This window comes from Apus apus, chromosome 5 (genome assembly GCF_020740795.1).
Source record: "Apus apus isolate bApuApu2 chromosome 5, bApuApu2.pri.cur, whole genome shotgun sequence".
NCBI classification, from domain to species: domain Eukaryota; kingdom Metazoa; phylum Chordata; class Aves; order Apodiformes; family Apodidae; genus Apus; species Apus apus.
Window position 1 is genome coordinate 55,604,936 of NC_067286.1, and position 13,155 is coordinate 55,618,090.

At 37.5% G+C, this 13,155-nt stretch overlaps 1 protein-coding gene across 16 annotated transcripts in view; it reads left to right on the top strand.

The window, feature by feature from the left end:
* MARK3 (microtubule affinity regulating kinase 3) overlaps positions 1-13,155 on the top strand; it is a 61,970-nt gene that overhangs the window by 41,548 nt on the left and 7,267 nt on the right. For 3 of the 16 annotated variants that reach the window (XM_051622511.1, XM_051622515.1, XM_051622513.1), the window contains 5 exons: positions 3,675-3,752; positions 4,405-4,508; positions 9,084-9,248; positions 9,972-10,229; positions 12,676-12,702. In XM_051622511.1, the coding sequence (XP_051478471.1) occupies positions 3,675-3,752; positions 4,405-4,508; positions 9,084-9,248; positions 9,972-10,229; positions 12,676-12,702 (632 nt within the window). The remainder of the gene's footprint in view (positions 1-3,674; positions 3,753-4,404; positions 4,509-9,083; positions 9,249-9,971; positions 10,230-12,675; positions 12,703-13,155) is intronic. The other 13 variants (XM_051622524.1, XM_051622526.1, XM_051622527.1 and 10 more) reach the window with 7 other exon arrangements.

Below are 13,155 nucleotides of genomic sequence, written 5' to 3' on the forward strand. Positions count from 1 at the left end.
TTACAGGGTCCAGTAGCAGGCAGTGAGTGGAAAGAAAATACCTTGTCTGGTCTGGCTTTAACTTGCATACTCTGTGCCCTCTGAGGCAAAGTTGGAAATCTCTTTGTATAATAACTCTTGAGTTTTGTAACATTTACTTTATAAAACTTTGGGATTTTATATTTTAAAACTTGCTTCCTTTCAGAAGCAATAACTTCCCAGTCCTTTATTCAACTTGCAACTGAGTGATTTTTTTTTTTAATTGTTTTTTTTAAAACTCATCCCACAAAGCTGTCATATACGGTCATATACTCAGCACTGTTACTTACAACAAATGAGAACAGAACTTCCTGAACTCACAGCTTTTTCACAGTCTGAAGCAAAAGAAGTAAAATATGATTTGTTTCACTTTGTTGGCTCTATATTGTCAGTTGGCTCAGTGGCTGATAGTGACTTGGCTGGAGGATTTCAGTCAGAGATTCCTTGGAAAAGACACGTCTTCTACTGCAGCAGCTGTTATTCATAAATGTGAACAAGACCTCATTATTTTGGGGGATGCTGTTCTGATTTTGTGGTCCCCTGCCCTTTCCCTTCTTGGGTTTTGATCAACTCAGAAACGGTTTAGAATTTCAGAATTTACTTGTTCTTATATGACAGTTCTTAGCTACTGAGTCTCAAAATGGTGGGATAATCAAACCAGTTTTGTCCTACAGTGGACTTCACTCAGTATGGTGTAGTGCACTGCATTTACAACATATCTTACACTGAGCATCTTCAGTATTTTGATCTGCTGTTCTATACCATTCCCAAGTCCTAGGGATTTATTCCAGTAGTTTTAATTCAAATTTTCTACTATTGTAACTGAAATAAAATTTGAACTTCCACCCATAGGATAATTCTTTCTTCTGATGCAACGTGCAGATCAAACTGATCTTTTACAAGCAGTGGTACAACGTGGTGAACATGGAATCACACTTGTGATGTCACTCAATGTTTTAAATTGTCTCTGTTTATAGCTCTTCATGTCAGACTGTGCGAACTCTTTTTTTTTTCTTTGTTTTTTTGCCCTGCTAGAGATCAGTCTTTTGCTTTCTGGCTGTTGGAGATGCAGGGAAGCACTGACTTTTTACACAATTCCTGGAAACTATTAGGGAGTTTTATTTCTTACATTATCAGCATGCATCTAGAAGGGAAGAAAGATGATGAAATTACCTTACTGTCCTGAAGCTGAAAGAAGTTTGATGTGGAGAGAGTTTGTGTTCTCACTGAGCACATAAGTTCTAAAATCAGTGATATGATGAGAAAATCATGGAAAAGACAGAAAAATACTGTTCAAAACCAATTACTATTTTGACAGAGACAGCAAAAGTAGTAGAAATGGTCCTTGTTGGAGCCCATTAGCCAGTTGCGTGCTGCTCTTATTAAACATCAAAGCTTACATGCATGCACTTAAGGATGAGAGTTGTTTGTAGAGCAGACAGCTAGGTCTGGGGTTGAAGTAAGGGGTCCAAGCCCCTTCCAGAGCTGACAGAGCATTTAAACTCTTGCAAACTAAGTAGTTCTGCAAGCCCAACAAGTGCACATGATTCATTGGGTAAACACCACATTAATAATGAGAACCTGCTACAGAGGTCTATGGTTAGCAGCAACTAATGACTCCTTGTTTTAATAATTTATTACCCACAGCTTTGGGTTCTTCCTCAGTGCTTGTGATAAGGCTGCCCCAGGGCCCTTAATATATAGCATTAAGAAAAACTGCAAGAGTAGATGGTATGTTTGGAAAATTATTTAGGACCAAAAAACATACTAGTGCTGTTAAGTAAATAGATTCAAAAAGTCAAAAGCTGATTCTTTTGAAGTTTTTCATCATTCCTTGCCTTGGTATCCCTTAATGTGAAAATAATCAGCCTAAGCAGTGGGCACAGGACTCCAACAGGAGAGCATGACTCTGTACCACAAGTTCATCCTTTTGTGCTGTGATTGGACTTTGTGCGTAGGCTCAGAAGGCTCAACATGTGCTTTTGCAGTGTCAACACCTCCTGCAAAGAAGGCAGACAATGCCATGAGGATGAACTTAGGCAGCTAACCCAAACCCTGGAGGTTGTCATTCCATCAGGGAGCATAGTGCTACTGACAGTAGCTTCAGGCTTCCTGTGCTGTGCACCTGTGCAACTTAGTTATGTCCAGAGATGAGTACTCTGTGTGTTGGCTGAACAAAAGTTGTAGCTGAAGTACCTCCTTGGTGAATTGTGAAAGGAGGTCATATGCTAAGAAGTGTAAAGGCGCCAATACCAAGACTGTTTTTGCTACAACTGAAATTTGAAAGCTTGAAATGCTTAAATCTTCTCTCACAACCTCTGACATCTTAGCCAGACAGAAAAAAAAATGTCTAGTGATCCTTCTGTCTTTGCATTCCAGAAAAAGAGATGGGAAGCTGTATCTTTAGAGTCCTCTCATTTCAGATACAAATACCAAAACTTGTCCACTCCCAAACCTGAAAATTTAAAGTTTGATCCAGCGCAGGGATTGCTGTCTTCATCACAGTATGTTTTAATGTGTGTGGTGTCTTCTCAAGGGAAACAAATATTTACTATTCAAAGGAAGCCGCCCATTATTGTGCTTATTTCCCATGAGAAAAAACACTGTCAGTTATGGCAAGTGCTTCATTTTCTAATATGTTGAGGAACACAGAACAAGATGATGGGCTAATACTAGTATTTAATAGTTCAGTGTGCCACTGGTTTGCAAGGGTGCTGCAAATGTCTTGCACAGCATGGCTTCATGATCATGTAAGCAAAACTTTACCTTGGGTGCACAGCTTTCATTGCTAGTACAAGCACAATCTTGTGATTTTAATTAATAGTTCTGCTAATCTAAAGAACTCTTTCTATGGTTTGTACTTTTTTAACACCAGGAGGTTGCACAGTGCACATTTTCATTTTAATTTGGACATTCACATAATGATGTGTAACAGATCAGGAGTCTGTTAAACAGACAGGATGGCTTCATTGTTAAAGCAGCACTGTTTGAGACTCCCTGTATAGGAAATATTTTGTCTTGAGGCACTGGAAGAGCTTTTGCAGGTTACTGAGAATACTCCACTTTAACAGTTTTATTTCAGGTTTGGAAGCAAAAAAGGTTTGACTACTCTCCTTTTGTGCTTGAACTCATTTTTCCTTTTTTTTAATCCTTCTTCCCATTATTCTCTACTGTGACCATTTATGTGAAACCTTTTCTTAATGCTATTTTGAAAATACGCTGAATTTCCCTTGTCTGTCATAGCAGTAATTCTTCAAAGAGCTCCAAAAGGTTAGTTGAGCATGAAGTCCCCTGCCTGATTCTTAGTGGCCATCCTTACTCAACATGTGCTTATCCAGGTGCTGACCAGTCATTCCCTTAAGCAAGCCTCCTCCAAGACATTCCCCAGCAGTGATATTTAAAGTTAATACCTATTTTGCTTCCTGCTTTGCCCTGTGATCCTTTTCTTTAAAGAAAATTCTTAAAGGTGTTTTCTCCACTTTCCAACCGTATGCAGTTTCCTGTGTTATGTTCTTGGGGCGGGGAGGAAAAGTATAAGGCTTGCCAGCTTTTACTTCCTCTACAACCTGGGGGTGCATGTTTATCTGGACCACCATGCTTTTCCTACAGTCATTGCATCTAACTTTTAATAATTCTGTTATCTGTGAATTACCTAGCTTCTCAGTCGTTCCTGGAAAATTGACCGCCAACTTGGGCATATCTCCACCCTCTTTCTCTGTAAAGACAGAGGCAAAGTAATTCTATTTCTTTTCTTCCCTCTAAAGTAAGGTCTGTAGTTTAAGTTCTCCTGGTTCTCTTGCCCTCTATGTATTATGCTTGTATTTAAATGTATATTTTAAAAAATGTCTTATTACAGTTCTCTGCAATTTGTCTCTATTTTGACTTATTATTTCCTGTTCTTAAAGCTTGTCTAGTGTTTTACAGTATTTTAAATATTAAAAAGTCCATGTTTACCTTCCCACTGAATTTTACCACATTTGTTTCTTAAGTCTTTGCTTGTCCTATCTTGTTTAAGGGTATGATTTTAACTTAAAGGAAAATTCTACAGTCTACAAGTGGTAAAGTATTGCAAAAGTAGGCCATAAAGATGGCCAGGCTATCCAGATGTAAAAGAATGCTATACATGCTGAGAATTTGTAATTGAGAACATTGATAATTAAAAACTTTTAAGCAATAATAATTTTGAGCCATCAACATGAAACGTAAGAACGTGTTAGAATGATGCATTGTTCCTTAAAAGGAAGGTGTTTGTATAATAGCTTGATTACTGTAAGTTTTATAACTGTGTAGAAATATTATGAAGTAGAACAGCCTTCAATTATATGTAGGCTTAATCTCAGAATAGCTTTTTGTGGGGAATAACAAGCGTATGTTTTTTAATTGTAGAATAATACTGCCCCCGGAGCAATGACACGGCGCAACACATATGTTTGTAGTGAAAGAACCACTGCTGATAGGCATTCAGTGATACAAAATGGCAAGGAGAACAGGTATATGAAGTCTTCCTATGGTGTATGTCCCTTGTCTTCACATTTAAAAAAAACTGTAATGCCTAATTTAAAAATCAGTTATATTCTAGTGTAATTCTTAATGAAAGGTGAGTACAGATCTTTGGTTATGGAGCACCTGTAAGTATGTTGGTTTTTTTTCTGTGCTTAATTCATGCAGTGTTTATACTTAAAATGAAAAGAGATCATAGTTTCTGGTTAAATACATGTCATATTTATACAGTCATCATCTTAAATCAATTGTTAACTCCTGTGACCAAACATATGCTTGCAGAAGAGGCTTGTTTAGTGTCAAACTACAGAATCTATCTCTTGGGTGATTCTCTTTTTACATTTCACTCTAAACTGTACTTTGTTGGGATTATTTGGAATACTGTTTTTTCTATAAAGTCTTGGGGAGAAAGTCAGTTTTTTTCTGAGCAGAGATGAAACAGTGATAGGCCATTGTCTTGGACTAACAATGTTCCTTAGTGATATCCCTGGAGTCTAATTGCTTCCCGGTATTTAGAGAACTCCATCTTGAGAAGGGAAGCACTGATACCTCTGTATTCCAAGTGAGAACAGTCATAGAAATAACAGGTTTCCTCTTACTGTACTGATTGAAAGCCTGACTGGAGAATGCAGTGCAATTGGAGTTACAACTAACTCCTGTATTAGCACCATAGCCACATCTAGTACCACCATTCCCTGTGTATCAGAGACTGAGGAGAGCTGTAGAAAATAAATATAACAGTGAACGTAGACATTAGGTATATAGCATAAAACCTGTGAAGAATAACCATCACTTTTCCTAACTGACTGAGATGTTTAAAGTTGCAGCCAACTGTTCTTCACAGAATTTTACTGGTCTCAGAAGCTGGTAAAAATAAAGTAGTGAACCACTGCCAGAAGAGTGCCCAAACAGCTAGTACTTATAAAAGATGCTTGGAGCTTGGAGGATTGTGTTTCTCACTCCTATTTTTCCCAATTTTCGCCACCCCTTCCTTATTTTATTACATATTGTAAAGGATCAGAAGAAAATACTTTTCTTCTACCTCATGTTGAAGTTGGTGAAAGATCTGCCTTTTTTTCCTCATACTTTTTTCCCTTCCTTTCAGCCATTTATAAGGAAGACTGGCAAAGTTGTGATGTTGAATGGAAAGTCTGTCTATCCCTTGTTTGACCCCTGGAGCCTAGGGATATAAAGAACATAATTTTGACCATGTCTTTTCCTCCTAGCTTTCTGCAAACTGAAAGTGATTAAGGAAAAAGACAAGTATAAGTTTGAAGAGTGTCAAAATGTAGCTGGCCAGCTGGGCTTGCAGTCAACTGTATGTGAAGTACAGCATAGCTATTTGGTACTATCTCTTAGGTGTGTCTGTCTCAGCCTTCATTGGTTAGTCCTTGTTAACATTACCAGGTTTGTTTAGATTAAAGCTCAAGATCCTTTCTTTGATTTTATATGTTTATAGCTTTTTTTCTTTCCAACTGTTTGAAAAATTAATCTTACTGTCCAAAGTATTTTTGATCAGAATTGATTACCTGATTTCTTGGTATAATAACATTTTTGTCCATCTTTAAAGTAGTATCTTTTCAATATCTTGACTACAGCTTCTTCATTACATTTTATTAGATATTATTTGTAAGGAATGCTGATGTTCCCTTAATTGCAGAGTAACTTCATACTCCTAAGGAGCTGTCTTCTGAAGTTATTTATTTCCCAGCTTTTGATTTTCTCAGCAAACTGCTGTCTTTCTAGTTTGTCATGTATGAGCATTAAGCTCAAAGTTAATGCTGAGTAATACTTGGCAACTACATTAATTCAATTTTATATCCATGATGTATTTTCCTTATGTAATTTACCTTCTATTATCAATACAGTATCCAAGCATCATTTGCTTATCCTGAAAACTTTAGTCCTATTTAAGTCATTTGAAATATCTGAGCATTTCTATTTTCACTGTCAGGGACAAAAATAATATTTAAAGCTTTTATTGTGTATTTTTTATTACTACTTTTGTTACTCTTTTTAGAGGGTTAAAACAAGGAAAGATTTGGCACAGAATTCAGAATTTATGTCTGAATATATTTTGCTGTAAGTGGGCAAAGGCTTGACTAGTCACATGAAATGCAGAGACCTTTAATGCAGGCTAAATAAACATGGCTATTGATGGGACTGGCTCTTCAGAAGGAATTCTGCCTGCCTTCAGGTGTTGCTGTAGTATCTCTGATATTACTGTACTTTCAACTTGGCAGAAGGTAAATTTAGAAACTTGTAATGATTTTTCTTTTGTGAAGCAAGATCTGAAGTAGAACCTGACCTTTGTATAAATCCAAGGTTTTGTTAAAAATGCTTTCTGTGCTTTTATAGTGTGCATTGGTGGCAAATACTAAAGGCAGGAGTAATTACTATAAATTATTTGTTAGAAATTGGATTTTGGATTTTCAATAGCCAGATACCAACAGTTACGCAGTCAAAACTTGGAAGACTTGCCTCAGTAGGCAGTGTGTGCAGATTTTAAGTCTCTTTTCTTTCTGTAGAGAAAGTGTTGAACCGTTGCCTGTTCTGGTTTCATTTTGCCCATTGATTTCTGAAGATATGGAAATTTTGCAGCATCACTAGTCAGCCAGTCAACTTGATGTTGAAGAAAGTAGTCTTGAAGACCCCATGCCAGAGCAGTAGAAGCAAAGGTTTTTCAAGTCTCACATCCCTACTTTAACACATTGTGTGGCTGACACAGGCATTTTGCTGGAGATGACTCTGTTGGCTGTCCTCCAAAGCCTGAGCATTAATTAACGCACTTGGGGACTCATGAAACACTCTTCATAATGATAGGCAATTGCTTTCAATCATTTTGTAACAGAAATTATTTACAACAGCCTCAGATTTTAATAAGCCTTGGCACTAATTGGTGAATGTCAGCTCACTGTTTCTGGGTTCCCAGGATAGTAATCTAAGGAAGCTGATTTCTAGTAGAGCTTCAGAGAGAGAAATGTAAATGTTTTAATATGTGCTCTGGTACCTTAATGACACCTTTAGCTATCACATCTTTGGAGGCAGACAACTAAATAAAACTTCAGTGTAATATGTTGTAAAACTAGATTCTTTGTCCTTTGTATTCTGCAACCAATTGAGAGGAAAAGAGCTAGAAGTACTCGAGAGGCTAGTGATCATTTATTTGGTGACTACCTGAGTTCAGGGTGTTGCTTTTGAGATGAATGTTAATTTCCTTAAAATGTCTTGATACCCTGGGGTAACGTAAAAGCTGGGCTGTGTTGCAGGCTTCGTTGAGGGTAGCAGTTGTAGTTGGCACCCTGCTGGATTCAGCAGTGTGAAGAGATGCATGCATGACTCAGATGAAGTTTTCTAGATTCTGGAGAGTTAAAACTCAAACAAAAATATGTAGATTTTGCTAACCATTGTAGCCAGCATGATGTCTGTGAGATATTTTCTACTAGTGCTTTGAGAGCTAAGCCTGAGAAGTGGGTCAGCTGATACTTGTAATGGGACTAGCATTCTCCTCTCCAATGTCTGACATACCAGAATGAGATAACAAGAATTGAATTTCAGTGTGTGTAAGCATGAAGTAACTTGGAAGTGAACATGCAGTGTCATGAAACTGTCAATTACAATATTCTTACTTTTAAAGCAAGCTTCAGATGAACATTATATGATGTGGTAGCCTGAAAAGCCCAATACATCTTGTAGCCTCAGTTTTCTCCCATCCTTATCAGTACTAGATAATGTGAAGGCTGCAAAGAATATTTTGGCCCAAAGAAAGATAAAAGATTTAATGCTCCTGTTTTAACATAGTGTACAGCTGGCAGCGTACTTGCCATTCTGCTAAGACAGCACTGTAGACCTTCCTTCAAAGCCTGAATGGTAATTTGGAGAATTTAAGGTTTGTGACCAAACAATGTGAGATGTTCTTCAACGGTCATACCTCTTTCTTCAGTGAACACCAATTCATTGCTTCCTACATGTGCAGCTTGAGTAATTACAGCCTTTTTGTTTGGGCCTCTCTGGGCTTGTTAAAGATGATTATGTTGTTGTTTCTGATTGTGCCTGTGATGTCTCTCAGTTACCAGATGTAGATCAAGATTTGACAGCTTGCCCAACTTACACTGTTTTGTTTTAACATGGATGTGTTTTGAAAACAAGGTATTTTGCTGCAGTGATGGAGCTATTATCAGTCTTTTTGAAAGTGCAGTGGGTTTTTTTTAATGCATTTTTAAATGTTAAGAGCAATGCCAGTTACATCAGTGCTTTATGCTAGTGCTTTGGCACAGAACACTGAGTTATTCAGCTTCTGTACATCAAGGAGGGTATCACCACAGAATAATGCTGATGGTAAGAGAATGATCATTTCATAGATGCCAAGTGCTATAGTAAGGATGCTTTTTAAGGGGAGTGTAGGGTAGTTACTGCTGTTTACATAGAAGAGCGCTGTTAGAGTTCGTGTTCTTTGATAAATCAGTTAATAGAAGGAAAAGTTTGCTTTTTTTCTATGCAGTAGTTTGTTGTTGGTCCATCATGCTCTTCTTTCTGCCTCTGCCTGAACCCAAACCCCCTCACAGCCTGACAGAAATGTTCGCTTACGCAGCTAGCCCTGCTTCAGTTTGCACTACATCCTTCTCCAGTGTTCGGCTGCGACATCAGAAGTCGATGTCCATGTCAGCCTCTGTGCACACGAAGATGATGTTGCCTCCAATAGACAATGGCGCAGATAACTTCAGGCCTATGTAAGAACCTGAAATCATTGTGAAACTAACTTATACCCACTGCTTCTTAACTTTGTGCTGTGGAATTTTAGTCCTAGATTGTTCTAGTATATATTGCCCACAAGATGTGTGTTTTCTCATTTTTTTTAGTCTTGTTTACATTTGTCGTGTGGTATATCAGGCTGTCTGTGACATAATCCTGCAGTAACAAACCTTAATTTTTTTCCTAGTGTTAGGAGTATTGGACATTCCATATTCTCAAAGTTTGCGAGAGACTTTAGCTGTGTTATCCTGAAGGACTTCACTACTTGGAGTGGTTTGCTTGTAGAGAATTGTGTAGGATACTTTTCAAATTAGCAAGATTTTCAAAGATGTATTTATAGAATGTGGAGGGAGAGACACTAAAGTTATGTATTGCTTCTCTTTCCTGGGAGGAAACTTTACTCATCTATTCTTCTATCAGTCTTCTCAGTGAAACATTGTATGCCTAGTTTATCTTGTCTTCTCCAGGATACTCCTTGCATTTTTCAGCCTATGTAGGTTTCTGTTTCGGCAGCCTTTTAATCCTAACTCCTTACAAGTTTTGATTCCATACAGTGCTACAATAACGTTGATATTTCCAACCCTGGCCTATATAAAGTGTCTGCTTATGCTTTACTGTAGAATGTAGTGTGTTGTGTTTCCTGCAGAACCATAGTGCTTCTGTAAAGAAGTTCTAGCATTGTTTTTTGTTTTCTGCTCTAGCACTATTCCCGATCAAAGAACTCCTGTTGCTTCAACTCACAGCATTAGCAGTGCGACCACCCCTGATCGGATCCGTTTCCCCAGAGGAACGGCCAGTCGGAGCACGTTCCATGGCCAGCTCAGAGAGCGACGTACTGCTACCTACAATGGGCCACCAGCCTCTCCCAGTCTGTCCCATGAAGCCACACCACTCTCACAGACTCGAACCAGGGGTTCAACTAATCTATTTAGCAAACTAACTTCAAAACTAACAAGAAGGTAAGTCTCCTAAAATCGTAACGCAGTAATTCTTTCTTCTCGGGTAGTAGGCATACCTGGTAGGTCATTGCTTAGGTTTTTTTGTCTACATTGTCTGATTAATGGCTTAACAATTTCTGCAACTTGAAATGCACTGGCTTATGATTTTTTCATAGTACTTTGTAGTTACAGAAGCCATTTGTTTTTAGCAGTTGAATCAAAAGGGATGAAAAGCGAGACAGCTTGGTCTGTGCTGTTTCTTCTGTGCTCTTCATCCTCATGTCAGAGGTACAGATGCTGCAGAGCTGAAACATTTTGGCTCAGTTCAAAAGTTGCTTACTCTGACTACGTGGTCTTATCAGTAGATGGCATATGATCTTTAAGGTCCATTTCAACCCTAACCTTTCTATGATTCTATGATATGATAAACTAGGATCCCAGTCTTGATAGTTAATGTCGCAATAGAAGCTCAGATTGCATTTCTCAGTCATTAGGCTATTAATATTTCCAGAATAATCTTGCTGGTAACACACAAATAGAAGCATCACAGGTGAAAAGGGTAGGGGCAGGAGACAAAAGCATCTTTTGGCAGTAGAGCTAGCACAGGTCATCTTCGAATAATGGCAGTACTATGGTTTCAGCCTAGGCAGGAGTCAGGTCAAACCTTGAAAAACTTACTCCTGTTTTGACCTTTAGTTCATGTGCAGGTTCTGGTTTTGGTGTGAAGGTGTGTTGTCTAGCCAAAGCCTGGCTTAAGCAGGTATTGTTACTGCACTAGTAGTTTTTATTTTGATGGGACTTCTTGTTTCAAATCCAAGTATAATTTTAAATTAGTTCCTGTGAACCCTAAAATTGAACCCTCCCTATTTTCTTTCCTTATTTAAAACCTGTTGGTCTACATGCCACATACCTCAGACCACTCCGATATCCACAGCTTGTGTTTGCAGAAGTGTGGCTTTGTTTATCTTTGCCTTAAGATAATCTTCATACTTTTGTACCCCTCTCATCATGTGAAATTTTGTGGAATATATCATTCTGGTCTTGGCCTGCCTGCTTTTGTTTTAGGCTTGTGTCACGTCAGCACCCAGCTATTTCCTTCCTGTCTATTCTGTGACTATACATGCCTCCCTCTCACCATCCTCTTCATAGGCTTCTACTCCTACAAGTAATGCTAAGCCAAACTCCAGGTTTTTTTGTAAACTGGCTGATTTCAATTTAGAGTAAATTTGTTTAAAAATGTAGTCGTTTCTGTGAAAAACAAAAACTTGACAGCCTAACCTTTGGTAAATATTTTACACTGCTCAGCTCTCTGCCAACTAACGCTTCCCTGGTTTTGTGGTTGTTTTTTTTTCTCTTTTCCTGTTGAGAGATAAAAGATTAATTTGACTTTTTTATAACAATTAAGTCTTCTGCTTTTTGTCATGTGAAATCTTAATCAAAGTCATCCTTTTGGCACATCTTTCTTTCTGTACTTTTGTTTGTAATGCCCTTACTTAATTTTCCATCTGATGTTCCAAATGTGGACGTTCAAACTGTGAACATGCAAACTTTTCACTTGTGCTGCTGGAACATAGTGTTTAACATTGTGTGTCACTCAGTCATTCAGGCAGTGTTCAGACTTCTGTCATTACCTCCAAGTTTCAACTTTGGCAGTGCAGTGTGGTTATGTTGAAGTTTTTCCCTAATACTTTTGCCAATAGTTTAAATTCCATCTGGACTTGATTAAATCGTGTGCAGCTGTAACACAATAGCACTGTTGCAGATTGTTAAGTTTGCACTTGGATTGCCTCTTATGGTTGTGGCTCTGTTATATTAGGTGCTGTACAAAGCTAGTAAGGATGTGGATGGTCTCATCAAAGGACACAGTTCTGTCTCTTCTCTTTAAATAAAATATTTTTTTAAAACCCCTTCAAACCTATTAATTCATTCTAACATTCTCTATGAGGGATCAGAATCCTTTTGATTATTAACTTGTGTTCTGGTGTAGGCAATTGTTACAGCTTCTGCCACTAAATTAACTAAATATTTAAGGCAGTTTTTGTCACAACATGGCTGATCTAATACTATAAAGGGAGGAAGAAACCTAACTCTGAAGATACTCAAGATCTAATTATTGTAGAGTTACTGATTATTTTGCTTTCTATTTGAAATACATGAAGAAAATGCAAACATAGTTTAATGTGACATTGCAGATTATGAGCTTTAAAGTGTATTGACACCAGTATGTATTTTAATTCATAATAACTACTGGTGGCTTAGTTCCCAGAAAAAATAAGTTTGGAAGTAGGAATGTAAGAGTTTGACTCTCCAGACCCTAAATAATCTGCCTAATGTCAGAATGTATTGAAGTGTAATTTCTGTGTGCATTTTAAATGAGTCTTTTTGCATGTTTCACTCTAAATGACTTTTTCGATTCATTTTGTACCAAACTTTTTGTTAATTATTATTTTGGCTTAATTTCTTTTAGAAACATGTCATTCAGGTTTATCAAAAGGTAGGATTTATTTATATTTAAAAAAAATTGGCTCCTGCAATTAACAACAGATTGGCTTTCTAGCCTTGGTTTTCTGAAAACTAAACTTTCTGCTGAGAACTAAATACTTTCTTTCTTGAGAGGAAAGCATAGAATAAATCTATTAACTCATGATGATCCTTAAGAATCTGTGGCACCTGAATAACAAAGATGCTAAGCATGCCTTGTGAATTCTTCTCTCTTTGATAGAGTTGGTAGTACCAAAGTAATTCTGTTCTCTGTACTAATACACTTAGCATGCTTGTGTTTGAAGAATGAGGTGTTTGATAACAATAATGAAAGTTTAAACAAAACAAGGTTACAAGCAAATAAAGGTAAGTGATGCTAAATTTACGTTCTCTCTTTTGTTTTCTGATATGTTCTAAAAATCAGTTTGAAGTGTTGTCTGCAGTTGATACAGTAGAAAGCAATCTG